The sequence below is a fragment of the Marmota monax genome, unplaced genomic scaffold (assembly GCF_021218885.2).
Source record: "Marmota monax isolate L192 unplaced genomic scaffold, Marmota_monax_Labrador192_F-V1.1 WCK01_AAM20220418_F8-fsc00426, whole genome shotgun sequence".
Taxonomy (NCBI): domain Eukaryota; kingdom Metazoa; phylum Chordata; class Mammalia; order Rodentia; family Sciuridae; genus Marmota; species Marmota monax.
The window spans coordinates 310,901-337,628 of NW_026695037.1; the positions used below are offsets into that span (position 1 = coordinate 310,901).

At 45.0% G+C, this 26,728-nt stretch overlaps 2 protein-coding genes and 1 non-coding gene across 4 annotated transcripts; all 3 read left to right on the forward strand.

Moving 5' to 3' along the window:
* Nucleotides 1-318: 318 nt before the first annotated feature.
* Nucleotides 319-6,490, forward strand: Prr3 (proline rich 3). Its single transcript, XM_046427663.2, has 4 exons — nt 319-1,117; nt 1,801-1,863; nt 4,258-4,548; nt 5,195-6,490. Exons 1-4 carry the CDS (start codon nt 1,012-1,014, stop codon nt 5,299-5,301), a joined length of 567 nt encoding a protein of 188 aa, XP_046283619.1. The 5' UTR covers nt 319-1,011; the 3' UTR covers nt 5,302-6,490.
* A 3,259-nt stretch (nt 6,491-9,749) lies between these two features.
* Abcf1 (ATP binding cassette subfamily F member 1) lies at nt 9,750-26,518 on the forward strand. 2 transcript variants are annotated; one of them, XM_046427665.2, is made up of 25 exons: nt 9,750-9,904; nt 15,122-15,168; nt 16,107-16,199; nt 16,331-16,460; nt 16,602-16,639; nt 16,720-16,827; nt 17,973-18,047; nt 18,125-18,238; nt 19,278-19,373; nt 19,624-19,746; nt 20,167-20,267; nt 20,343-20,428; nt 20,719-20,858; nt 20,946-21,094; nt 21,418-21,501; nt 21,719-21,843; nt 22,049-22,161; nt 22,267-22,438; nt 22,771-22,845; nt 22,935-23,005; nt 24,400-24,432; nt 24,518-24,686; nt 24,987-25,051; nt 25,134-25,206; nt 25,348-26,518. In XM_046427665.2, the coding sequence occupies exons 1-25, from the start codon at nt 9,832-9,834 to the stop codon at nt 25,512-25,514; spliced, it is 2,520 nt and encodes an 839-aa protein (XP_046283621.1). In that variant the 5' UTR covers nt 9,750-9,831; the 3' UTR covers nt 25,515-26,518. The 2 variants fall into 2 exon arrangements, with proteins under 2 accessions (XP_046283621.1, XP_046283622.1); XM_046427666.2 differs by having other exon boundaries at nt 16,334-16,460.
* LOC124081494 (small nucleolar RNA SNORA42/SNORA80 family) lies at nt 23,483-23,619 on the forward strand. The gene has a single exon (XR_006848055.1). It is a non-coding gene; the product is annotated as a small nucleolar RNA SNORA42/SNORA80 family (small nucleolar RNA).
* Nucleotides 26,519-26,728: the final 210 nt, after the last annotated feature.

Sequence of the window (26,728 nt, forward strand, 5' to 3'; positions counted from 1 at the left end):
AGGTGACGTCAGCGGGAGGGCACCACCGACTTGCCGCGGCGGTCGGGATGGAAAGCGCACGGGGGAAACAGTCACTTCCCTCTAGAAGTGAGGCGAGAGGGTGATGCGGGGTGGGCTACCGACACATGAGAGCCAGTGGCACCGAGAAGGCGCAGCGGCGGCGAGGAAGGAGGCGCGCGTGGGAGGATCGAACTCCGTCACGGACTCTACCAACGAGCGCCCGGTGAAGGGGGGACGCGTGTCATCACTACCTTGCGCTCGGAGGAGAAGCTACCACTCACCTGGAGGGGGCGGCGGAGAGGAGGAGGGCGGGTCCTACTACCCTGGGGAAAGGGAGGCGTGGACACGCTGAAGCTACACTACCAACCCGGGAACTTGACCTTAGTGGAAAGCCGAGACTGCGCGTCCCAAGGAATAAAACCAGGTTGATGTGTTACACTGGGGGCACGGTCAGAGGTCTTGAGGGACGGGTGGAGGTTCTGGGTGCCGACCTGCTGGGACCCAAATTCCCTGTGGGAACGACGAGAAGAAGCAGGCTTATAGATCCTAAGTGCAAGCGCAGGCCAGAAGAGAAATCCAGTTGGGACAGGACTTTTGGAGACGGGTCCGAGAGCACGAAGTTGTGCCTGCAGCCGTTACCATAGTAACCGCGGACCGGATGTGGCGATTTTAAGACGCGACAGGCCTTTCCTCTCAGGCTTTCTGGCCCGAAAGCTTGCTGACTCTGTGGCACTGTGAAAGCTACTTTTCACCGTGGAGAGAGTTTTTTAAGCACTTGTAGAAACGCGGCAAAGAGAAGAGTTAGTGTTTTCGCTCTGCCTGACAGAGATATAAGGAGGCGGTTTACATGAGAATGCAACCACAGCAAAAAGTTCTCAGCTGCCTTCCGGAAGTGGAGTGGCGGGAACCTTGGCCTCAGTGCCCACCGCCCCCCGGAAGCGGAAACAGAATCTCAGCGTGCCCCTTCCTCACTGCCCTCCAAATCCCGCTGCAGCCATTGCCGCAGCCACGATGCCGAAACGAAAGAAGCAGAATCAGCAACAGCAGTCGCCGCCACAGCAGCCACCACTGCCCGAGCGGGAAGAGCCTGGAGATGAGGAGGATGAGAGTCCCATAGGTGAGGGACCTGGGAAGGGTGTGCACATGCTTGTCAGCCATTCCAGACGAGGGGCTAGGACTGCTAAAGTGCGGGGGAGGGGGCTCTAACGGAAGGAGGAAGGGCGCACGCGCGGGGGTGGGGCAGAGGAGGCCTGTTGATGGTAGAACCTTGAATGAGGAGTTCTCCTGCTTGAACCCTCAAGCTCAATCCCAGGCCCAAACCTTTCTGGACCAGGCGGAGGAGGAGAGGGCAAAGAGCCCTTTTCCGCAGCCGCCGAATGGCAGGGGAGAGGGGCAGTAAAGATCACATTGCGATGACAGGGTTGACAATTTGTGACCACATTTCACAGGGAAGGTGGAAGTACAGCCTTCTGTAAACCACTCCCCTGAGGAAAGGTCTGATTGGCCAGCAACTAAAGGTTGAACCTTTGGATTATCTCTGAAATCACCTGGGATGTTATGGATAGTAGCAGTGTAAGGCAAAGATAAATTGTCAGTGCCCTTTGATTGAGTCTCCACTTTTTGCCAAACCTGAAGCAGCTTTACAAAGGATAGATAGACGAGGTGAGAATTTGCAACACCGTTGAGAACATAATTGATCTTACAGAATGAATTGAGAAATGAGTAATAGAACAAAAACACATAAAGGAACATCAGTTCTTTAATCTGTTTTGATGACCATATTTTCGTGTCTACTCTTAGGACCACCCAGCCTTCTGGGCCCTCCTCCCATGGCCAATGGAAAGCCTGGTGACCCCAAGTCAGGTGAGGAGGAAGGGCCCTGATTTTTATTTGAGGCCCAGAGGAAGGGAGCAGGGGAGGGAGTAAAACTCATCAAAGACTTAAAGTAAAAAAATTGAGGATTCTGTATCTGATGAATGGAGAAAAGTTGTGTATTCACGTCTTTGAAAACTCAATGTTGTAAAAGTTGTCATTTCTTCCTAAAGTAATCTCTAGATTCACTGCATTTCCTCTCAGAATACCTGTCATGTTTTTGTGGAAATAAATATTATATGAAAATGCAGAGGATATGGGTGAGAGACCACCAAAACATTCTTAAAGTAGGAGGGCTTACTATGAAAACCAAGACTTACAGTAAAGCTCCAGTAGTTATAAAAGTGTGATTTGGGCACAGTAATGGATATATAAGTCAATAGAACAGTTTAGCATCCAATAATAGGCCCACAGATCTAGGAACACTTTGTGTATGTAAAGGTAGAACTGAAGAAGTAGTATTTTCAATAAATGAAGCTGAACTGATTGGACATTCATGTGGAAAAAATGAAATCTGACTTCTTCAGATTTCAGTGATCAGATGCAAATGTCAGTCCAAGTGAACTGAAGTGTGAAAAGTGAAAATCATTCTTTTAGAAAGTAAATTTGAGAAGAGCTAAGAGTTTTTAAACGTATACTAATTATAAAAGAAAGATTGATAAATTAAACATCAGATAAGCATGTGTTAATCATGACATCATTAAGAAATTAACAGAAAGCCTTAGAGAAGAAGATATTTGCAACAAATGTAATCAATAAAGAGTTTATATATAAGATATATAAGGAACTCTTTCTGAGACAGTCCATTAGAAAAATTGACAAAAAAAAAAAAGAAAGGCACCTTATAAAAATGGAGATCTAAATACAAGAACATGTGACCATTTACTTAATATCCTTAATTATCAAATAAATGCAAGATTAAACATACTACTTTGAAATTAGAACTGCATTGAGGGGATTGTAAGATGGTACAACCATCTTTCATAAATAGTATGGAAATTCCTCAAAAAGTTAAAAATAAAGCTACTATATGATCTAACACTCCTATTTCTGGATTTTTTATGCAAAAGAATTAAAAGGAGGGTCTTGAAGATTCACTGTAGCACTATTCATAGTACCCGAGAGCCGGAAGCAACCCGAATTTTCATTGTCAGAAGAGTGGATTAAAAAAAAAAAAGGTGTAAACAAAATGCTGTCATACACTACAGCTTGGATAAACCTTGAGAACATTATGCTAAGAAATAAGCTGGTCACAAAAGATGGTATGATCTTACTTCCATGAGTATCTAAAAATCACATTCAAAGAAACAAAACTGGGTACTGTGGTATGCACCTGTGATCCCAGCTACTCAGGAGGCTGAGGCAGGAGGAAGGTATTTGAGACCAGCCTAAGCAGCATAGTGAGATACCCATCTCAAAAAAAAAAAAGAAGGAGGAATAGAAAAAGAATTGGTGGGATGGTGGTTAGTAGTAGTCCAGGGGAGGGGCAGGGAGTTGTATAAAGTTTAAGTTTTGCAAAATAAAGTTCTGGGGAATTGTTTCACAACATATGAATATACTTAATACTACTAAACTGTGCATTTAAAAATGGTTAAGATGGTAAACTTTTATATTATGTAGTTTTTAACCACAAACAGTCTGCCACTTCTCACAACAGAAAGACACAATAACAAGTGTTTTTGAGGCTATGGAACTACTCCTTGGAGTGTAAATTGGTACCACTACTTTGAAACAAAGTTTGACAATATCTATTAAACTTGACTATCTGTTACACTTGAATGTGCATACGCTCTTTGACCCAGCAATTCCTCTGCTACCTATATACTCAACAGAAATACATACGTATGTGTAACAAAGACATATATAAAAAATGTTCATAGCAACATTTCTTGTTATAGCCCCAAACTGGAAACCACCCACATGTCCATCATCAGTAGCATGGATAAATCAGTTGTTTGTATGCATGCAATGGGATACTACACTGCAATGAAAATGAATGAACTACTGCTACAGGCAACCTGGATGAATCTCACAAACATGATGTTGCGCGAAAGGAGCCAGACACAAAAGAATACAGACTGTATGATTTAATGTATGCAAAGTTCAAAAACAGGCAAAAACTAATCTGTGATGTTACAAGTCAGAATGGTGGTTACATTTGGGGAGGGGGAAGGGATACATGGGTGGGTCTTTTGAAGTGCTAATAAGGCTCTATCTCTTCACCTAGGTGGTGGAAACACAGGTGTGTTTGTTTTGTGATAATTGAGCTGTGCACTTAAAACTGGTTTATATTTGTCTATATGCTGTACTTTGGGGGAGGGATCAGGCTTCTGTGTCAGGATTAAGCTGCCCATTGGTCACCTTTCTGTGTCTTTCTTTGTCCAGCTCTTCACAGAGGTCCTCCAGGATCAAGGGGACTGAAGATTCCACCACTGCTGAGTCTCCCACCTCCTCCCCGGGGCAGAGGCCCAATCCGGGGAGGCCTCGGCCCCAGGTCTGGCCCATATGGTCGTGGTTGGTGGGGGGTCAGTGCTGAACCCCCTTTTCTGGGGCCAGGCCATGGGGGTACCTCCAGGGAAAGCTTTCACAAAGAGCAGAGAAACCCTCGAAGGCTCAAAAGCTGGTCTCTTATCAAGAATACCTGCCCGCCTAAGGATGGCCCCCAGGTTATGGAAGGTGAGGTCCACTTTGTTATGCCTGTGCATATTTCATACCCATTAAATCCCAGTGGCCTAATTCTCAGGATTCCCACGACTCCTCTCTTTGGGGCTGTATTTATTTATTTACTTACTTATTTTATTTTTTCCCCCTTTTGTGATTCTGGGGATTGAATCTAGGGCCTCGGGCATGGCAGGTAAACACAATACCACTTAACTACACCCTCACCCCCTGGACCAACTTTTTTTCCCCCCCCCTCTAAGTACTGGGGATTGAACCTGGAGTATTCTACCACTGAATTATACCCCCAGCCCTTTTTATTTTTTAGAGACAGGGTCTCTTAGTTACCCAGGCTGGCCTCAAACTTGGCCTCCTGCCTCCGTCTCGAGTCACTGAGATTACAGGCATATATCTATACCTAGAAGAACTAGTCCTAAATATTCTTTCTCCCAGGAGAAAGACTACCATTTCAAAATCCTAGAGGGCTAGGAGTTTAGTTCAGTGGTAGAGTCTGCACGTAGCACACCCAAGGCTCCTGCCAAAAAAAAGCCAAAGTACCTGTAAGTAGTAGAAGGTAGCAAATCTGGCTTTATCTCTGCTTTTCATGGCATTTGTTTTCTGTCTTATTCAGATTTAAATTTACCTATTTTTCACTTGTCCACAGACAAATCTGACCGCCCCGTCTGTCGACACTTTTCCAAAAAGGGCCACTGTAGATATGAAGACCTCTGTGCCTTCTACCACCCAGGCGTCAATGGACCTCCTCTGTGAGACTGTGCCTTCCCATCCAGGCTGGAAGGAGCCCTCTGTGACCCAGTGGCCATGTATTTCCCTGTGGCCCTGTGATGGCTACTGTGAGGCTCTTCCACCCAATACCCTCGGTCAATGACACGTCCACCCCCATCCACCACCTCCCTGGTTTGGGGTCCAGAGTTGTGTTTCATCACTGGTGCACAGCGCGCTCTGTATTCTGATCCAGCCTCCAGAGACATGCCTTCGGGACCCCTTCTTGCTCCCTTCAACTGCCTCCTGGATCTTCTTCCCTTTCGCCAAATGACTGCTGAACAGGAAACCTCTTTGGTGCTGTTTCTTGTGCATCTGTCCACCTGTCCCCAGTACTGCCCTCAATTCCTGAGAGCCCTGAAGCGGTTTCCTACCCGCTTTAGCTGCTTATTTTAAGTCCTTTTTATGTGACATCCCAGTGTTTTCAGCTGCTTGGGAAACTCGCCAGGTTTTCTGACCTGGGGTCAAGTTTGGGTGACTGGTACAGAGTTGCTCCCTGAAAGGCAACTGCCCCTGCTTTTGGATTTCGTAGTTTCTCTGTCAGTAGCATGATCCCCACCGCTCTGGTCTGTGATCACTGTGCTTTGTGAAACTGTGCATCCCCTCGTAGCCTCTCTCAGTGTCTGTGGCATTTTTGTGATTTCCCAACACTAGAATAAGTTTTTCTGCCAAAATGAGTGAGGCTCTTGGTGCCCTCTAGACTTTCCCCACATCCCAACTTGGGAGAATCGTGAAACTCCACAAGACTGTCTCCCTGTACTTCTCCTGGTGTTGATTATTCTTGGTCTGACACAGGCCAATGATGTCTTGTAAAGCCTCAGATGGGCCTCCCTACTCAGCTCCTTTTCAGCCTGTTTTAGTTAGACTATGTCATTGTGAAGCCACCAGCCCTTTCATTTGAATTCTGTGAATCTCCACCTGGCCTATCTGTGGGTGGAACCTGGACAGTACTGTTGCTCTCTTCTGACACTCTTCCCTCACATCCCTGGCACTGGTTGTTTTCTGTGAAAACGGCAGTGAACAGGTTCAGTTTTGAGCTGGCCCTGAGGAAATGGGTCAGGAGTTGTGTGGGCAAGAGGGAGGGATGAGAGCGTTGGAGAACTGAGAATGAATTTTTTTTCTTTTTAACATTTTTTTATATTAGTAATAAACGCAGTGGAAACCAGCATTTCCTTAATCCCTGTGTTCTAGTCATTCAGATGGTGGTGATGGAGAATGCAAGTCTCTTCCAGCCCAAGAGAATTTTGGGGGTCCCTTTAGCCAACAAGCATCAACCAAACCAGGCTACATTGTGGTCAAGGGCACAGAAGAAAGGAAAAACAGGTGGCTGGGGAGTAATTTTTATTTTATGTTTGTCAGTTTGTGTATATGAAGTAGAAATGATGAAGCAGTCAAATGCCCTATGACTGAGTTCCTGTGGGCAAGGCAGTATACCAGACACTAAAAGATAACAGTTAAAACCAGTGCATTTTAAATCTCCTTCCAAGGAAACATGTGTTCATCAGAAATCACAAATAGCCAAGTACCACATGCTTGTATTCCCTTGCTACTCAGGAGACTTGAGGCAGGAAGATCACAAGTTCAAGGCCAGCTGGGCAGTTGAGTGAGACCCTGTCTCAAAAAGTAGAAAGGGGGCTGAGATTGTAGTTCAGTATTGTTTGCCTAGCACATGTGAGATGCTGAGTTCAATCCTCAGTACTACATGCAAATAAAATAAAGGTACTGTGTCCCATCTACAACTAAAAATGTTTAAAAGAAAAGGCTGAGGGTAGAGCTCAAGTGTTAGAAGCGTCTCTGGGTTCGATCCCTAGTAGTGAAGGGGGGACACACAAATACCTGTGAAATTAGAGAGACAGTGAAAGGGGAGAGTATAATATGATAAAGAAAATCAGAAAGGGAAATGATACCCAAGATAAGTTCTGAAAGAAAGAGGTGGGATGGGAGGGTAGTCCCAGTAAAGGTGTTTGATAGAGATGAAGGATGTGGTAAAGAAGGTAGAACAATGAGAAATTGACCACTCAGGGTTGCAAACATAAGGATTTAGATCTTAAAGGAATTTTAAAGTTTTGCATACTGGTGAGGATCATGGATCCATTGGGTTTTTCCAAAACAGATCCATTTGTAGCTGGGTGCAGGGCACGCACCTATAATTCCAACAGCTTGGGAGGCTGAGAATCATGAGTTCAAAGCCAGCCTCAGCAATGGCGAAGCACTAAGCAACTCAGACCCTGCCTCTAAATAAAATACAAAATATGGCTGGGGGTGTGGCTCAGTGGCTGAGTGCCCCTGAGCTCAGTCCCCAGTTTCCAAAAGAAAAAAAAAAAAAAAACTCCATTTATATGGAAATGGCCTGGCTAGAAGGTTGCTTCAGTTAGTACAGATGAACTGTGATGGTGGCGTAGATTTGGGTAGTCAAGTTGGAGAAAAGTAGACATTTGTAAATAACAGGTCAAAATGAACATACTTTTAGATTTTCTCCAGGTTATTCTGGCTTACATATCTCTGTTAAAAAAACAAACAAACATTTTACTGTATGTGCAGTTTATCGTAGCTGAATCATACTGGGAGAAAATAGGCAGCCACTAATTTTGGCTTGTTTAAGTTGTCTTAAGACATCCAAGCATAGGTAAGTACTTGGATGGATATACAGGTTTTGACAGATTACTAGAAACATTGATATGTGTCATCTGCATATAGGTGATGGTTGAAGCCACAATCATGCATGTATTCTAAAGCACCTACCATGTCTCAGATAACCAGGCTTAAGTATTACAGTTGTAATGCCTTAAGTTAGTCTTAAGTAAACAGTTAATTTCTCTCACAAGAGATAGTCCAATGCATATGTGACAATCATGCCACCACAAGGCCCTTAGGTATTTAGAACACAGAACTGCTGGACATGGTGATGCATATGTGTAATCCCAGCCACCACAAAGCCTGAAGCAGGAGGATTGCAGGTTTGAAGATGGTCTCAGCAACTAAACGAGGCTGTAAGCAACCTACTGAGACTCTATCTCAAAAAGGGCTGGGATGTGACTCAGTGGTTAAGCACCCTTGGGTTCAATCCCTGGTACAAAAAAAAAAAAAAAAGAAACTCAGTTTTCAGTTCTATGGTCTACAAACTCATTCACAGTCCTAAGAAAGCTCTAGCTTCCTCATCCATGGGCAGACATGGCACAAGCCTATATAAAAATCCCTGCAATTTAGGAGCAGAGGCAGAAAGATTGCAAGTTTGAGGCCAGCCTCAGAAATTTAGTGAGACCCTGTCTAAAAAATAAAAGGGAGAAGCCAGTGAGATGGAAAGCAGTTACCAACTACTATCAAATGTTGCTGGGAAAGTGAGGAGGATGAAGTCAAAAGACTGGCCCCTGCCTGGAATAGTGATGCATACCTAAAATCCCAGAGTCTTGGAAGGATGAGGCAGGAAGATGACAAGTTCAAAGCCAGCCTCAACAACATAGAGATACCCTCAGAAACAGACCCTGTCTCCAATTTTTTTTAAAGCATTGAGGATGTAGCTCAGTGGTAAAGCACCCCTGGGTTCAATCCCCAGTGCCAAAAAGAAAAAGAAAAACTGGCCCCTGATCTTCAGGAGCTGACAAGGCTATACAATCAGTTTGCTCAAGCTCCCCTACCTACTGTTTTGTTTTGTTGCAGTATTGGGGATTGAACCCAAGGGCACTTACTACTGATCTAAATCCCCATTCCTCTTTTTTAGAATCTCTCTCAGTTGCCCAGGCAAGCCTCGGAATTTGCTACTCCTGCCTCAATCTCCAGAGGCACTGGGATTAGAGGTGTGTGACACTGTGCACTGGGCCCTTCATCTATTAAACAGTAGTTTGAAATCAACCCGCAAATTAATTGTGGTGATGGTTTAAAGGGTGTATGGATGCCAAAACTTATCAGTGTACACTTTGCATTGGATGTCATTTTACTGTATGTGCAGTTTATCGTAGCTGAATCATACTCAGCAAAGTAATCATCTAGGGAAACAAAAATAGTGAGCTCAGGCTTGTTGCACTATGATTTATGTGCTGGAGTTCCTCGTTTACACCCGTACATTTCGGGATTTTGTTACACATGTCAACAACACTGGACCGACAAGCCTATTTTTTAGTTGATGAACTCTACTGTCTTTTTTGCCCCTGATCAGTCATACGGAAATGTTAGAAGATAGCATTCACTTTTTAATAAAAAGTATGCCTCAACTACTTAATACTACCTAGAAATCCTTGTGTAAATTCTTTGGGTCTGTCAGTGTCACGGGGACACTGGGTCAGGCTTCCCCGGCAGTCATAAACGCGTTGCCGACGCAAAGCCAGCTGGTGGACCACAGCCCCGCCCCGAAACTGCAGGCCACGCCCGCTAATTGACGGGCGGCGCGCACGTGGGCCGCCGGGGGCAGGGGCGGAGACGACCGTGCCTGCCTGGAGAGCCCACCCCGTTCGGGGGAAATCCACGCCACCGGAAGCGGAAATAGCACAGGGCGCCGCCAGGGTAGCAGTAACTGCCACCGCAATGCCGAAGGGACCCAAGCAGCAACCACCGGAGCCCGAGTGGATCGGGGACGGAGACAGCACAAGTCCCGCAGGTGAGGATCGTATGTACGGAGGAAACGGGAGAAGAGAGAGGAGAAGGCGCATGCCTTAGGAGGGGTTACTAGGCGCTAGAGTCGTCAGGCCCGTGCCCGGGATCGTGCGCATGTGTGCTGTGGTGCTGGGAAGTGTTTGCCCCGGCAGGAGAGTGTTTGGAGTGGGGAAAGGAAAAGTGCCAGAATATCGTTTGTGAGCTTACAAGGGACTAGGCACGGGACAAGGAGGAACATATGGTATCTAGGGAGATTTGGAGAGAAATGAGAAGGTCCTCCATTCTTTTATTTTGGACATCTCCATCACTCTGTATAGCTCAGCAACGTAGAAACTCCGCCTCGAGCTCCCCTGCCCCAGCGCGCGAGCGTACATCGCCTAAGTCCATTATCCCTCTAGTTTTTCAGGAAAGGATGACTCCTTGTGTGCTTTTTCTCCTTCTGGGCCTTTTTTTGTGACAGCTCCATCTAAATCAACTGGAGCAAGGCTATAGATTTTGGATGTTAGAATAGGGTTTAAGATTTACTTAAAGCAAAGAATGTGGAGCGCTTGTTTTCAGTTAGGTATGGTGTATACTGCTTTGGGAGTAGAAAGAAAAAAAACATGAAGACATCTTCGCAGACTTGAAGTGACTTCAAGGAGTAGATAAATGGACACAAATAACCACAATAGGTACACAATGAGTAATGTTACAAGCATTTATTGGATGCGTACTGTATACAGGTATTGTGCAGAGTAACTGGGAATCTAGAGATTAAAAATAAGCTTTTTTGCTGGAAGTAGTGATGCAGATGCATGTAGTCCCAGCTACTCAGGAGACTGAGGCAGAAGGATCACTTGAGACTAGTAGTTGGAGACCAGTCTGGGTAACATGGTGAGACCCTGTATCAAAAACAAAAGAAACACAAAAAACATGCCTTTCCCTCAAGGGGCACCCAGTCCAATAGAAGGGATAGAGCTTTCACCCCAGTGACTGAGGAGTGTGATGAATGTGCCTGAGAAAGCAATGGGACTGTAGAGGAACATTTCAGACAGGTAAAGTAGGTATGTCAGCAAAGCCTCCTAAGAATATGAAGTAGCTAAGTTTATTCTTGAAAGATCAGATAAGTTAGCAAGGGGAAAGAGCATTCCAAGTAGAAGTAGTTTGTGTAAAGATAGAAATGTAGGTGAGCCTGACTGGCACCTTGTGATGTTGTGGAGGGGTTGAGAAGATGTGCAGGCGAAATATATGAAAGGTTTCAACTGCTCTTTCAAGAAGTTTAATCCTAAAGGCATTAAGAGGGAAGTGAATGAAATAACTGAATGATAGGATCAAGTTTATCCTGTTGACACCGATCAGTCGAGAATGGCCTTGAATTGGTTGATAGAGACAGGGAACCTATTTTGGAGGCTCTGGCAGTGATTCAGGTAAGAAGTGGTAAGAGAATGAACACTACAAAGAGTTACTAAGGAAGTGACATGGACCAGAACTAGGATGAAGGGTAAAAAATTAAAACTGGGTGTGGTGGCAAATGCCTATAATTCCAGCAACTTGGAAGGCTGAGGCAGGAGGATTGTAAATTCAAAGCCAGCCTCAGCAATTTAGTGAGGCCCTAGGTAACTTAACACTGTCTCAAAAAGGGCTGGAGATGTGACTAAATGATTAAGTGCCCCTGGATTCAATCCCTGGTTTAAAAAAAGGAGGGACATAGTTTGATTGTATTAGTCTTTGGAGGAAATTAGCATGTTGTCAGGGCAAGCTGATCACATCATTCCTTCTTATGTACTTGGGTGGGTCCTCCCTTTTAATGTATTTAGGATTGAACTCCTTGGGCTGGCGTGTAAAGCCTTTTGTTATTGATTTTACTCATCTTTCCAATCCTATCACACTAGTGTCTAATACTGGGATCAGATTTTGAAATGTATTCTGGATGGGGGACACAGAGTAACTGAAGATATAAGAATTTCAGGGAGGTGGGGCTGGAATTGTGGCTCAGCAATGGAGCGCTCGCCTAGCACATGCGAGGCCCTGGGTTGGATCCTCAGCACCACATAAAAATAAAGTAAAGATATTGTGTATCCAACTACAACTAAAAAATAAATATTAAAAAGAAGAATTTCAGGGAGGGCCGGGGTAGGTGGCTCAGTGGTAGAGCGCTTGCCTAGCATGCATGAGGCACTGGGTTCAATCCCTGGCACCACATAAAAATAAATAAAATAAAGGTATTGTGTCCATCTACAACTAAAATATACATGTGTATGTATGTGTATGTAAAATTCAAGGGACTTCATCAGGGATCAGGGAGATGCCAATGTCCAGAGCATAGGTGGGAGTAGGAAACAGAAAGGATAGGAGACTGTGATTGCCCTTCCTTGTCTCTGGTTTTTTAGCAAAGTAGATGTTCAGTAAAACTTTCCTAACTTAGCTTGGCTTGATTTCATGTGTCTGTAATCCTATCAATTTAGGAAGTTGAGGCAGGAGAATAACAAGTTAGAGGCTATCCTGAGCAACTTAGTGAGATCCTGTCTCAAAGAATAGAAAGGATTAGGGATGTAGTTCAGTGCTCTGGGTTCAATCCCTACTACAAAAAAAGAGAGATTTCTGTGGAATTCCTGGAATTCTGGTTTTGAGAATTCAAGCCTAAGAATATTTAAGCTATTGTGGTTAGTTGCTTTGTTTGTCATTATTGTTGTTGTTTTTGTCTTGTTAAATGATTATAGGAATGCTTTAGATGAATATATGGTTTCTATGATAGTGGATAGGCCTGGCATAAAGAGAAATCAAGAGGCTGGTAACTATCTCTCAATCTGATGGGTGGCAGAGATTAGACATAGTCCTCTACCTTCAGGGAAACAGATGGACTGAAGGGAGGAGCTGAAAGTAATCCAGTCAGCAGACTTTTTTTTTTTTAAACAGGTGATTGACTCAGGGACACTCAACCACTGAGCCATATCCCCAGCCCAATTTTTTTATTTTATTAGAGATAGGTTCTCACTGAGTTGCTTAGTGCCTCGCTGGCTTTGAACTCGAGATTCTCCTGTCTCAGCCTTCTGTGCCGCTGGGATTATAGGCGTGCACAACCGTGCCCACCAAGTCAGCAAACTTTTATTGACCTCCCACTTTTGCTCCCTGTGAATACAAATTAAACTGTTCAGGTGGCTTTTTAGAATGAAAAACTAACAAACAGGTAAATATGACATTGTGATCTGTGTTATTAATGTATGAGCAGAGCAGATGGGGCATGGACCCAGCTGTTTTTCACTTACCAGATAACTATTTACATGGCCTACATACAACATATCATACACAGCATCCCAAACTGAATTCATGAAATCTTCCTATCATTCCCCACATGGAAGTTGAAATTGGGGGAAGGGATCTTTTCCACTCTCTCCTAAATTAGTGAATGGAACCAATAATCAATTAATTTTGGTAGCTAAAAAGATAAGAATGGCTAGGTGTGGTGGCTCAGGCCTATAATCCCAGCAGCTCTGGAAGCTAAGGCAGGAAGATGGCAAGTTCAAAGCTAGTCTCGGCAACTTAGCAAGGCTCTAAGCAACTTAGACCCTATCTCAAAATAAAATATAAAAAGGGTTGGGGATGTGTCTCAGTGGTTGAGCGCCCCAGGTTCATTCCTGGTACCAAAAAAAAAAAAAAAAGAAATATAGGAATGGTCTCTTGCACACTCTCTTTTTCTTTTATTTTTAAAAATCTGTTTGTTCTAATTAGTTATACATGACAGTGGAATGTACTTTGACCCATTATACATAAATGAACTGGAACTTCTCATAATTCTGGTTGTACATGATGTAGGATTACACTGGTCTTGTAATTATATATGCACATAGGGTCATACTGTTCTCACTTTTTTTTTTTAACCACTGCCTCCATCCTATGAATTCTTTTTTTTTTTTTTTTTTAGTTGCAAATGGACACAGTACCTTTACTTTTATTTATTTATATGTGGTTGAGAATCGAACCCAGTGCCTCACACGTGCTAGGCGAGCACTCTACCACTAAGCCACAACCCTGGCCCCTGAATTCTTGTTTCTCTCCTTGCCACCACCCTTAATCAAGCCATTGTTGTCTGTCTCCTGGACTGCTATGATGGACTCCCAACAGATTGCCCAGTACTCTTATTCACTCCTGTCTTTGCTCCACTTGAAGCCAGAGTGGTACTTCCAGGGACAAAAGTGATCATATACATAAAGGCCTTATTCATGATTATAAACGCCTATATATCCTCACTCATGATCATAAACCCTTACTCCAGCCTTACCTTTGCCATTCTACCCTTCAGCCTCTAAGCTTTAGCCATAGTAAGTCTTTCTCTGTTGCCCAGTGGATATGCTTTCTTATAGCTGGACTTGTGTGTAGCACTGGAACCCCACCATGTGCCTACCAGCTACTCATGCTTCAGGTGTTAGCTTACAAGCCATCTCCACAGGGTGGATGGCACCAGAGATGAGGACAGTGGGGTTGATCCCTCTGCATACTGCCAAGTAGGCTTTACCTTTTTAGTTTTTAGTTTTGTTTTGTTTTCGTACTGGGATTTGAGCCCAGGGTTACTTTACATACCCAGTCCTTTTTTTTTTTTTTTTTTTTTTTTTTTTTTTGCTTTGTTTTTGAGAGAGTCACACAAAGTTTCCTCATTGAGTTGTCAATTCTGGCCTCAAATTTGTGATTCTCCTGCCTCAGCCTCCCGAGCTGCTGGGATTACAGGTGTACACCACTGTGCCAAGCTTGTAATTGCTTTTGAAAAATCTCTTCCCCAAGCTGAGCACAGTGGTAAATGCCTGTAGTCACAGTGGCTGGGAAGGCTGAGGCAGGAGGATCAAAATCAGCCTTAGCAACTTAGCCAGGCCCTAAGCAACTTAGTGAGACCCTGTCTCTAATAAAAATATAAAAAGAGTTGGGGATGTTGCTCAGAGATTAAGTCCCTTTGGGTTCAAATCCTGATACCAAGGTGGGGGGACAAAGAAATCTCTTCCCAAAGCCCACACACTCCAGAGGGAAGCACAGTTGTCTCATTTGCTGCTTTGTTTGATGCATGGTAGCTGTTTAGTAAAGAGTGGGGTGGGATAGGAATGCTAGAAATTGTGGGGCAGCACAAAGTCTAGGGAGTAATACTTGAGCTGAAAAATATCGCAGAGGTGTGAGGGCCACTGTAAGTTTAGCAGGGGAGATCAGGCAGCTTTGGAATTTGTAGCTGAGCATTTATGATGTCTGCTTAACCTTCCAGAAAAGGTGGTGAAGAAAGGGAAGAAGGACAAGAAGACCAAAAAGACGGTGAGAAAATGAGGGTTGAGGAAGAGCAATGACTGTGGGTGTTTCCAGGCAAAATAAATGGCCATACTGGGTGTGGTGGTGCACGCCTGTATATCCCAGCAACTTGAGAGGCTGAGGCAAGATACCATAAGTTCGAGGCTAGCTTCAGCAACTTAGCAAGGCTCTAAAGCAACTCAGCAGGACCCTGTCTTAAAATAAAAAATAAAGAGGGGCTGGGATGTGGCTCAGTGATTAAGTGTACCTGGATTCAGTCCCTAGTACTATAAATAAATAAATGGCTCTGTGAAGGTGAGTGAGAAGTCTGAGGGAAGGAAAAAACTTTTGTCAAGAGAGGGGCCAGAGCTGGGTACATGTAGTACAGCTACTTGGAAGGCTGAGACAGGAGGCTTACTTGAGCCTAGGAGTTTGAGGCCAGCCTTGGGGCAGTACAGGTGAGATCCCCATCTCAAAACTACAACATTAAAAATAAGGTATCCTCTGTTGTTTTTTGGGTTTTTTGGTTTGGTTTGTTTTTTTACATCATTTTTGTGTGTGTGTGGTAGGGAGGTGGCGTATTGGGATTGAACAAAGGGTGGTGGTGCACGCCTATATATCCCAGCAACTTGAGAGCATTTACCACTAACCTATGGGTGCTTTAACTTATTGGGGTGCTTTACCACTAACCTATACCCCCACTCCTTTCCCCCCAGTGTATGCCTTTTTTTCCTTCCTGCCCCCCAAACAGGGTCTTGCTAGTTGCCCAAGTTGGCTTTGAACTTGCAGTCCTCCTGCCATAGCCTCCAAAGTTGATTGGGATCACAGGCATGCACCACTGTGCCAGGCCTTTTTTTTTTTTTTTTTTTTTTTTAAGAAAATTGAGAAGGGGACAAGGTGAGGGTAGGATGCAGGGCCTGATTGGTCTTGGAGCCACACTGAATCATATCTTAACTCCTTTATAGTTCTTTGAGGAGCTGGCAGTAGAAGATAAACAGGCTGGGGAAGAAGAGAAAGTGCTCAAGGAGAAGGAACAGCAGCAGCAGCAACAGCAACAGGTACAAGTGACAGGGGCCCCTAATCCTGGAGCATCTGGGGTCCACCTCCAGCCAACTCATCTGATGGGGAACATTCCTTGGTACAGAGAAATAGCAGGGGCCTTCATCCTCCCCTTTTCGTTTTCTTTCAGCAGCAAAAGAAGAAGCGAGACACTCGAAAAGGCCGGCGGAAGAAGGATGTGGATGATGATGGAGAGGAAAAAGAGCTTATGGAGCGCCTTAAGAAGCTTTCTGTACCTGCCAGTGACGAAGAGGATGAGAGTAAGTGACCTGAGGGAAAGTAGGTACATGGATTCCTTGCATGATGTGGAATGCCTCGTGTTTTGATTGTGGATGTGGATAAAATGGAGGAGCCAAGCAGAATTCTCTTATCAACCTCATCTTTTCCCCTTGTCATTTCAGTACCTGCCCCAATACCCCGAGCAGGAAAGAAGACCAAGGTGAGCCATTGGTGTGGTAACCAAAGACCCTAAGCATGCAATGGTGACCATCACATTGACTTTTGTGTCCCTTTTTTTAGGGTGGTAATGTTTTTGCAGCCCTGATTCAGGATCAGAGTGAGGAAGAGGAGGAGGAAGAAAAGCATCCTCCTAAGGCTGCTAAGCCAGAGAAGAATCGGATCAATAAGGTGAAAGTGATGTAGTTACACCCCATTCTGGCCACAGTGTGGTAGTTTTCTGCTTTAAACTTAGCTGTTCTAGATTTATCTTATTTAAACTATCAAAGCCATCTTTTAAAAATACTCTTTGATCAACTGGCCTGGTGGCACATGCTTATAATCCCAGTGGCCCTGGAGGCTGAGGCAAGAGGATTACAAGTTCAAAGCCAGCCTCAGCAAAAAAGAGAGGCGCTAAGCAACTCAATGAGACCATGTCTCTAAGTAAAATACAAAAAAAGAAGATGTGGCTTAGTGGTTAAGTGCCCCTGAGTTCAATTCCCGGTACAAAAAAATATTCTATCATTTAACAATCTTCAGTGATTCTCTTGCCTTAAATTCAAAATCTAAAATAAGGGCCCTTGGCCCTTGCTTTTTCACTTGGGACTCTTCCTTTTCCCATCAGCCTGACCACATGTTGGCATTCACTTTAACGATGTCAGTGTTGAAGCCTTTGTACTTCATGTTGCTTCTTTCCCTTCCCTGGAATCCTCCAAGCCCAATATCCAATACCTCTTCTCTAGATTCATCCTTCCAAGGAAGCAGTCCTTGCTGCATTGGTACCACCCACCCACTTTGTGCACTTGCCTGACTCAGAGTCCCTTAGCTTTACTGATGTTCTCTCACATGTGTTCTCTTCCATCCCCCACTTCCCCGAACCCAGGGATGCTTTACCACTGATTACATTGCCAGCCATTTTTAATATCTTTTTAAATATTTTTAACTTAGATGGACACAATGTCTTTATTTTATTTTTTTAATGTGGTGCTGAGATTGAACCCAATGTCTCACACATGCTAGGCAAGCAATCTACCACTGAGCTACAACTCCATCCCCTTTTTAATTTTGAGACAAGGTTTTCCTAAATTGCTGAGGCTGGTCTCAAAACTTGTGAGGCTCTTGCCTCATCCTCCTGAGTTGCTGGAATTGCAAGCATGTGCTGTCCTGCCCAGCTTTGCTGGTGTTCTCGAGTTCTCTTTTGGGGGGCTTTTCTGGGTCTCATTTCTCCTGAGTAGTACTCAGTATCGTTATCTGGAATACAATAGGCTCCCTAAAAATGCTTGTACTCAGCAGCAGAGCAACAAACTAATTTCTGTGTGTGCTTGTGTCTCCTTCAGGCTGTATCTGAGGAGCAACAGCCTGGGCTCAAGGGCAAAAAGGGAAAGGAAGAAAAGTCGAAAGGGAAGGCCAAGGTGAGAGTGACTGACAGGAGGGGATACTGGGTCTCGAGAATTAGAGCATTTCACCATTCCTGTCTTTTCTCAATTAGCCTCAAAATAAATTTGCTGCTCTGGATAGTGAAGAGGAAGCTGAAGAAGATGAAATAACAAAAGAAAAGGAGCCTCCCAAACAAGGAAAAGAGAAGGCCAAAAAGTCAGAACAGGTATTTATCGTGCTTGGGGGAGGTTTGGGGAAGGACTGAGACTCTGTGGCCCTTCTGGGAGAGTTATGATGGGGGGCATTGTCACTACCAGAGCAGGAGTCTGCAGACTTTCCTATAAAGGGCCACATAGTAAATATTTTTGGCTTTATAGTTCACAAATGATCTCTGTTGCATATTCTTCCTTTTTGGTTTTTGTTGGTTTTAATTTTTTTGTATGTTACTAGGGATTGATCCAGTGGTGCTCTATCATTGAGCTACATCCAACTACCATTTTTATCTCACAGGCCATATAGAAACAGGCATCAGGTCAGATTTGGCTCATGAGCTATAGGTTTTGGCTCCTGATCCAGAGAGGAAAGAGCCCTACAGTTTATCTTAGTCAGGTCCAGATCTGCCATTCACTACCTGTGTGACCCTCCTACCTCTTGTTTTCTCAGTTTTTCCATCTGGGTGATGTACGGAATTCTAGTGTTTTCTAGAGTTCCTATAACTAATGGTTTATTTATTTTTGGTGGTGCTAGGGATTGAACACAGGGCCTCAGACATGCTAGGCAAGCACTTTTATCACTCTATTACACTCCCCTAACCCCGCTAAGTAGTTTCTAGTTCTGAAGTTCTATATTCTTCACTGGTTGTACATTAGGGCTGGCTGATCCTTTCTTTGCATGTTAATGTATAAACTACAGAAATTTATTTGATACAAATGAATATCATTTAAAACTCACTTATTCCACCCTCAGTTATATTTTCCTAAAAATTGTATCTCTAGGTACATAAACATTGTTACACTTCATATATTTATACCATCTGTGTTGTCCTATACTTAGTGGCAGAGACTAACAAAGTACTGCATGGAGAGCAAGGGGTGGGAGTGAGAATAAGATAGGATCCCAAGACCTCTCAGCATTGTGGGTGAAGGAGGACAGAACCAGCTGTGGAACTGGGACCAGGTGGGAGGGGAGTAAGGTGGGTATGTATGATAGAAATTCAAGTTATAGAAGGGTCTTTATTTTTTTCCATCATCCACTGCTTTCCACAGGGTTCAGAGGAAGGAGAGGAGGAAGAGGGAGAGTCTAAGGCAGATGATCCCTATGCTCACCTTAGCAAAAAGGAGAAGAAAAAGCTCAAGAAACAGGTAAGTCATTGGTTCTTAGTGGTCAAAATAAAGGCTTTTTTGTTGTTGTTTTTAATGATTAAACTAAGGCATATGTGAAGTTAGGGACAAGGCAGGAGAGCTTTGGGGACTACTTGAAGTAAAACAATTAGAACAAGGAAAGAATTATGCTCTGAACATCATCTTAGTGCCTGATGACATGGGATTGTATCATGATAACAGGAAACTGGCGATGATACAGATGACCTCCAATGTAGTTTTTCCTTCTCAGATGGATTATGAGCGCCAGGTGGCTTTATTAAAAGCAGCTAATGCTGCCGAAAATGACTTCTCTGTATCCCAGGCAGAGGTGTCCTCCCGACAGGCCATGTTAGAAAATGCATCTGATATCAAGGTGAGATCTGAGGAGTCCTTGTCCAACCTGATCACCTAGGAAGGAGTGGGTTCTCTCACCTGCCCTGAGTGGCTGTGGCAACCCTGGAAGTCGGGGTGTGAAAGGGCTACTCCACCAGGAAGAAAATGGGGAGGTATTTTCTGCATCTTGGGTTCTACCAACCTGAGCAAGGAGACAGAAAACACAGTGGAAGCAGAGGGGTCCACCTGGGGAGGGAAAAGAACAGGGTACACCAACCTGGCTAGAGATGGGAAGACTCCAATAAGAGGCAGTAGCCTGCTATGGTGAGAAAAGGGTGATTCTGCTGGAAGTAGGGGTTTGTCGATCTCCCCTGTAGGGCCAAAGCTGTAGCTCCTGTCCTAGAATGAGACTTCTTACGTTTTTGACCTTCCCCTTTGCCCCCTGTCCCAATGGCTGTAGCTGGAGAAGTTCAGTATCTCGGCCCACGGCAAGGAGTTGTTTGTGAATGCAGATCTATACATCGTAGCTGGACGCCGCTATGGGCTGGTGGGACCTAACGGGTGAGGAGATGGGACTGAAGGGGAAAGAAGGGATTTCTCCATGTTGGCCTGATCCTCATAGTTCTCATTCCCCAGCAAGGGCAAGACCACACTCCTCAAGCACATCGCCAACCGTGCCCTGAGCATCCCTCCTAACATTGATGTGCTGCTGTGTGAGCAGGGTGAGCCAGTGTGGAGAGGGAGACAGGGTGGGCAATTAGAGCAGAAGAGCCAGTCAAAAATAGAAGTTGTGGTTGTGGAGTTGGGAAGGATATGAAGGAGGCTGGGGCCTGGGAAAGGGTTGCTAGAAAGACAGGAGAGGAGGATAATTGAAAGATTTGAGAATATCTTATTTGGAATAAGTACAAAGTGCTGGGAAAAGTTAGGCAGACCAGCAATGGATCTAAAGGGAAGAGAAAAATAGGTTCTGTGGGCCCAGAAGTGACCTGACTGTTGTCCCCCTGCCCTCCAGAGGTAGTAGCAGATGAAACACCAGCAGTGCAGGCTGTTCTTCGAGCTGACACCAAGCGATTGAAGCTGCTGGAAGAGGAACGACGACTTCAGAGGCAGTTGGAACAGGGGGATGACACAGCTGCTGAGAGGCTAGAGAAGGTAGAGGAGATGGCATAGGGGACATGGCTCAGACTTGGGGGGAGGGGTCTCTAGGCCCCCAGACATGAGTCCTCTTCTTCCTCCCAGGTATATGAGGAATTGCGAGCCACTGGGGCAGCAGCTGCAGAGGCCAAAGCACGACGGATCCTGGCTGGTCTGGGCTTTGACCCTGAAATGCAGAATCGGCCCACGCAGAAGTTCTCAGGCGGTTGGCGCATGCGTGTCTCTCTGGCCAGGTGGGCCATCTGCCTCACCACCTCCCTTCCAACCCCAAACTACTAGGGCCTTCTCACTTTTTCCCACTCTTTCAAGGCCAGTAGGGAGTTCTGAGGTCAACTTCTCTCTTACTATGTACATTTTGAGACCTTGGAGTCTTTCTCCATTTCTCTCCCTACCTGATGATATGTTCTTGTCAACATCTTCTGCCCAAAACCATCTCTGAAGAGAGGTTAGGAGGGAGTGTTTGTTTTCATGGGCTCTGCCTCCCGGAGGCTTCTCTGGGGTTTGCTGAGCAGGGATCTTCTTCCAGCCCTGACAGCACTGCCACTCTCTGCTCTAGGGCACTGTTCATGGAGCCTACACTGCTGATGTTGGATGAACCCACTAATCACCTGGACCTCAATGCTGTTATCTGGCTCAATAAGTGCGTTGCCCTGGGTTATGGCCTTGGGTCATTGGTTTCCATTGTGTACTTTACCCCATCCCTCCCTGCCCTCATTCCCTCTAGTTGTTGTCTGCAATGCCCTTGACAGCTCCCAGTCCAGTCCTCCTCTTTTCCGGTCCTCCTCATTGCCTGTTTGCTTTTCCGGACTTGTCTGTCCCTTCACCATTGTGACACTTCCCTACTTCTCTGAACCCAGCTATCTTCAGGGCTGGCGGAAGACACTGCTGATTGTCTCCCATGACCAGGGCTTTCTGGATGATGTGTGTACTGATATCATCCATCTCGATGCCCAGCGGCTCCACTACTATAGAGGCAATTATAGTAAGTAGGGTTGTTTGTGAAGGGCAGGAGGAGAGATTGACCCTCAGTAGGTGGCCTGGGTAGCAGGGCTGTAGGGGCATTGTGATAACTGAATCTTTATAGATTTCTTAACAGTGATAGTCTTCCCCATCCTTGTCTATCCTCGGTTGTCCCTCTGCTAGAGAGAGGGGTAACCATTGAAACCGCTCTCCCTTTTGCATGCTAGTGACCTTCAAGAAGATGTACCAGCAAAAGCAGAAAGAACTGCTGAAACAGTATGAGAAGCAGGAAAAAAAGCTGAAGGAGCTGAAGGCTGGTGGCAAGTCCACCAAGCAGGCGGTGAATACCACTACCACTCTTCTCCTAACAGTGCAGGGGGTCTGTGGAACACCTTCCAAGAACAGTGTACTGGGTAGCATACAGATTTCGTTCTTTTCCCTCCAGGAAAAGCAAACAAAGGAGGCCCTGACTCGAAAACAGCAGAAATGCCGTCGGAAAAACCAAGATGAGGAATCCCAGGAAGCCCCTGAGCTCCTGAAGCGCCCGAAGGAGTACACTGTGCGCTTCACTTTCCCAAATCCCCCGCCACTCAGCCCTCCTGTGCTGGGTCTGCATGGTGAGTACTACCCACCGCCAACAGGAAGCACAAGCGTGTGCACCCAGACTCCAGCGATGCAGGGACCTTTCTTTTTTCTTTTCTTTTTTTTCCAAACAGGTTTTTTTTAGAAAATATCTTTATTGTTTAGTTGTAGATGGACAATACCTTTATTTGTCTTTATGTGGTGTTGAGGCTCGAACCCAGTGCCTCACATATAGGCAAGTGCTCTACCACTGAGCCATAGTCCCAGCCCCAGCAGGGACCTTTCTTTTCCTCTGAGGCTAGGACATTTAGGGTCACCTTTACAGTAACTGAAATGAGCATAAATTGCTTCATTTGCTGACTTTCAGGTGTGACATTTGGCTATGAGGGGCAGAAACCACTCTTTAAGAACCTGGATTTTGGCATCGACATGGACTCAAGGAGTGAGTTGGTTTAGGGTGGTTTGGGTGTGGAACAGGAGTCACAGGGAGAGTTTTGGAGATCTCCTGGTTTGGTCATTTCTTTCTTTCAGTATGCATCGTGGGCCCTAATGGTGTGGGGAAAAGCACACTACTCCTGCTGCTGACAGGCAAGCTGACACCGGTGAGTCCTGGAGCCAAGAAGGGAGAGTATGAGAAGTGTGACGGCCCCCCTGTCCAATGGAGGCTAGAGTCAGGGAACCCCCTTGGTAGGGTGGGTTGAAAACCCCATCACAGATGATTCATCTCCCTAAGGAGTAATAGAGGAGGAGAGTGTAAATCAGTTTAGGGAAGAGAGAAAGGAAAGCCTGGGTTGCAGTGGGGGCACCTCTCCATGTTGAAGAAGCCAATTTTACATGTTACAAAAAAAATACACATCAAGGCTGGGCATGGTGGCACATGCCTGTAATCTCAGTGGCTTAGAAGGCTGAGGCAGGAGGATTAGGAGTTCAAAGCCAGCATCAGCAAAAACAAGATGCTAAGCAACTCAGTGAGACCCTATAAAATACAAAGTAGGGCTGAGCATGTGGCTCAATGTTGAGCTCCCCTGAGTTTAATTCCCGGTACCAAAAAAAGAAAAAAATAATAATACATAAGCTATGCATGGGTTTGGATTTATGCCGGGCCTGTCCCCTGGACCTCTAGCATAGTATCCCATACCAGAGCATACTCCAACCCTAAACCATTGCCTGGCCTCTGTGCCTGTAGACTCCTAGTGTTGAAGCAGGTTGTATAGTGGCAAAAAAAGAATTGTTTGAGCCAAGAGGAAAGTATAGATATGATTGGTATTTCTGTTTTGGTGGATACCTTTCTCCTTTTTTTCCTTTGCAAAGATACATTATTATTCTTATGAAGTGGGGTATCACATGAATTGTTATGAGCCTTCTCCAGATAACAATTATATTAAGTGTTTCTGTATGCTATTTATTATATACTCATATGTTTAGTTTATATGGTCTACCATAGTTTATTTGGTAATAGGTATTTGCAGGACTTTTGCAGAGTATTGTCATATGGTGCTTTAAAAAGACAGTAGCCTTTTCTCCTCTCCCAGTGGAGGGAAGACACACAAAGTAGATCTTTAGAAAGGTATTTTTAAAGTCTTTCCAGCAGCTGTCTTAAATCCCCATCTAAGGTAGAGGCCTTACCCTGTGCTATTCGTAAGTCTCACCATATGAAAGTTTGTTGCAGTTAATCCCTTCCTGGTTGTCCTTTTTTTTCTTCTTTCCTTTATTTTCCTTCTTACTCCTTTTGCCCCTTCTGATTTCCTGGGTGTGCGTTCATCCTGTTAGGATGTGTGTGTGTGTGCACTTGTTCCCAGCCCAATTCTGGTGTTTTCTTTCAGAAAAGTTGGGATCTGGGGAGCCGGGGATATAGCTCAGTTGGTAGAGTGCTTGCCTCATATGTACAAGGCCCTGGGTTTAATCCCCAGCACCACAGAAAAAAGAAAAGTTGGGATCTGGAAGTGCAGCCCCTTTTGCCCTTTCCCTACCCTTACCACTTGCTTTTTCCTTGCAGACACATGGGGAAATGAGAAAGAACCACCGATTGGTAAGTTGACTTTGGAAATCAGGGACTGAAAATTGGGTAGAGGAAGCACCACTTTGATTGGTTACCTCCCTTTCCTCTTGGGCAGAAAATTGGCTTCTTCAACCAGCAATATGCAGAGCAGCTGCACATGGAGGAGACGCCCACTGAATATCTGCAGCGGAGCTTCAACCTGGCCTACCAGGATGCACGCAAGTGCCTGGGCCGCTTTGGCCTTGAGAGTCATGCGCACACCATCCAGATCTGCAAACTCTCTGGTACCACTCCAGGGGTTGGGGAAGATGCCCTCCTCATCATGCGTGTACACACTGTTCCTAGAGCAGAAAGGAGAAGGAACCAAGAATTGGGGAGCCTTAGGGCACACATGGGTACTCTTTGAGGGTTACCTTCAGCAGTGTAAGATGGTGGGAGATATGATAGACTTCCTTTTTTTTTCTTCTTTTTAAAATTTTTTTAGTTGTAGATGGACACAATACCTTTATTTTATTTTATCTTTATGTGGTGCTCTACCACTGAGCCACAACTCCAGCCTTAGACCTCCTTTTTCTTTGTGACAGGTGGGCAGAAAGCCCGAGTTGTCTTTGCAGAGCTGGCCTGTCGGGAGCCCGATGTCCTCATCTTGGTGAGAGAACTGAATGAGAATGGGAAAAGAGTAACAGCAATGCAAGGTAGGGAGTTGTAATGGCATTCTTCCTCCTCCATAGGACGAGCCAACCAATAACTTGGACATAGAATCTATCGATGCTCTGGGGGAGGCCATCAATGAGTACAAGGGTGGTAAGTCAGTTCTGAACATACCTTCCTTCTCCCATTGGAGACCAAGCTGTAGTGTCCTTTGGCTGGAACTCCTTTCTGTCCATGTTCTGATTCTTCTTTCTCCTTTCTCCCTGCCTTCTGTTCTCATCGTCTTTCTTCAAGCTGTGATTGTCGTCAGCCATGATGCCCGACTCATCACAGAAACCAACTGCCAACTGTGGGTAGTGGAGGAGCAAAGTGTTAGCCAAATTGATGGGGACTTTGAAGACTACAAGCGGGAGGTGTTGGAGGCCCTGGGCGAAGTCATGGTCAACCGACCCCGAGAATGAGCTTTCCCTCTTGGAAATCTCCTGAGAGACAGGCTTATGTGGCCTAGAAGTACCCCATTGTCTCCCTCTCCTTGGAAGCCTGCCTCTGCCCTGCAGCTGACCCAGCAACCACTTGGGCACATGAAGGTGGAGCTGTGACCAGGATCTGCTTTGATTGCTTCCTTTGAAAGATTTGTGTGTGCCACTTTTCTTCAGACAACTGAGCTGACTTACCCTCAGAAGCCCTCTACACAAATAGAGGTGACCATCATTATCGTGGGGTTCCATCCAACCAAGCTTAGGTGGCCTCTTGTCTTGAGACTCATTCCTCAGAAGACTACTGCCTCTGATCTACCCTAAAGCTTCAGGCCTAGCTGCCCCCACGGGTTTTGAGTGGCACTTTTCTTTTTTGATGGATTTAATGCTGACTTACACAAATATCCATTTTTACCTCAGAATTGGAGGCAGGTGTCTGAGGCCTGTGCTGTTATCCAGCCTAAGATTTGGTGCCTGTGGTCACTTGTCTGATTGGGGACCTGAGGGCAGGAAAGGAGAGCTGCAAAACTTGAATTTCCTTTTACACAGGGAAGAAATAAAGGAAAGGAGTTGCTGCTGCCTGTCACTGTTTGGAGATTCCTGGATGTTGGAACTGTTTTTACTCAACGTTGATTTGCTTTATTTGGTTTTCTAAAAGTTTTTACTATCCCCCTTTCCCACTAAGACAGATGGCTCTATCTTGAGGTCTTTGTTCATTTTAGATAGAGTCTTACTGTTTCGGGATTCTCCCTCCCTCAACCACCCTCAGAAAAGACAAATTTTGCCAGGCATAATAGTGCATGTCTGTAATCTCAGCAACTAGAAACTGAGGCAGGAGGATCCCCAAGTTCGAGGCTAGCCTGAGTAACTTAGAGATGGGAATGTAACTCAGCAATAGAGCACTTCTGGATTCAGTCCCCAGCACCAAAAGAAAAACAGTCTCTACCTTTGTTGAACAGACTTGAAAAATAAATCATGGGCATATATGATATGATAAATTGTCAAATGTATAATACTCTAGAGTCAAAATTGCTGCATGTTTCAAGAAGAGTAGGATTATCCAGGTATTATTTGGCAGGATCACTTGAGGGAGAGTGGACCTTTAAAAATAGTAAGGTTTTGAATAATCTGAGAACAGGGAATCACTTTTCAAAAATAAGGAAAACAGAACAGATCTAAGACTTGAAGAAAACACTTTG

Coding starts and splice junctions, on each gene's coding strand:
- Prr3 (XM_046427663.2), top strand. CDS start 1,012: ATGCCGAAACGAAAGAAGCAGAATCAGCAACAGCAGTCGCCGCCACAG. Junction 1,864..4,257: donor GCCTGGTGACCCCAAGTCAG/GTGAGGAGGAAG, acceptor TTCTTTGTCCAG/CTCTTCACAGAGGTCCTCCA. Junction 4,549..5,194: donor TGGCCCCCAGGTTATGGAAG/GTGAGGTCCACT, acceptor ACTTGTCCACAG/ACAAATCTGACCGCCCCGTC.
- Abcf1 (XM_046427665.2), top strand. CDS start 9,832: ATGCCGAAGGGACCCAAGCAGCAACCACCGGAGCCCGAGTGGATCGGG. Junction 16,200..16,330: donor AGCAGCAGCAACAGCAACAG/GTACAAGTGACA, acceptor GTTTTCTTTCAG/CAGCAAAAGAAGAAGCGAGA. Junction 20,429..20,718: donor TGTGCTGCTGTGTGAGCAGG/GTGAGCCAGTGT, acceptor CCTGCCCTCCAG/AGGTAGTAGCAGATGAAACA.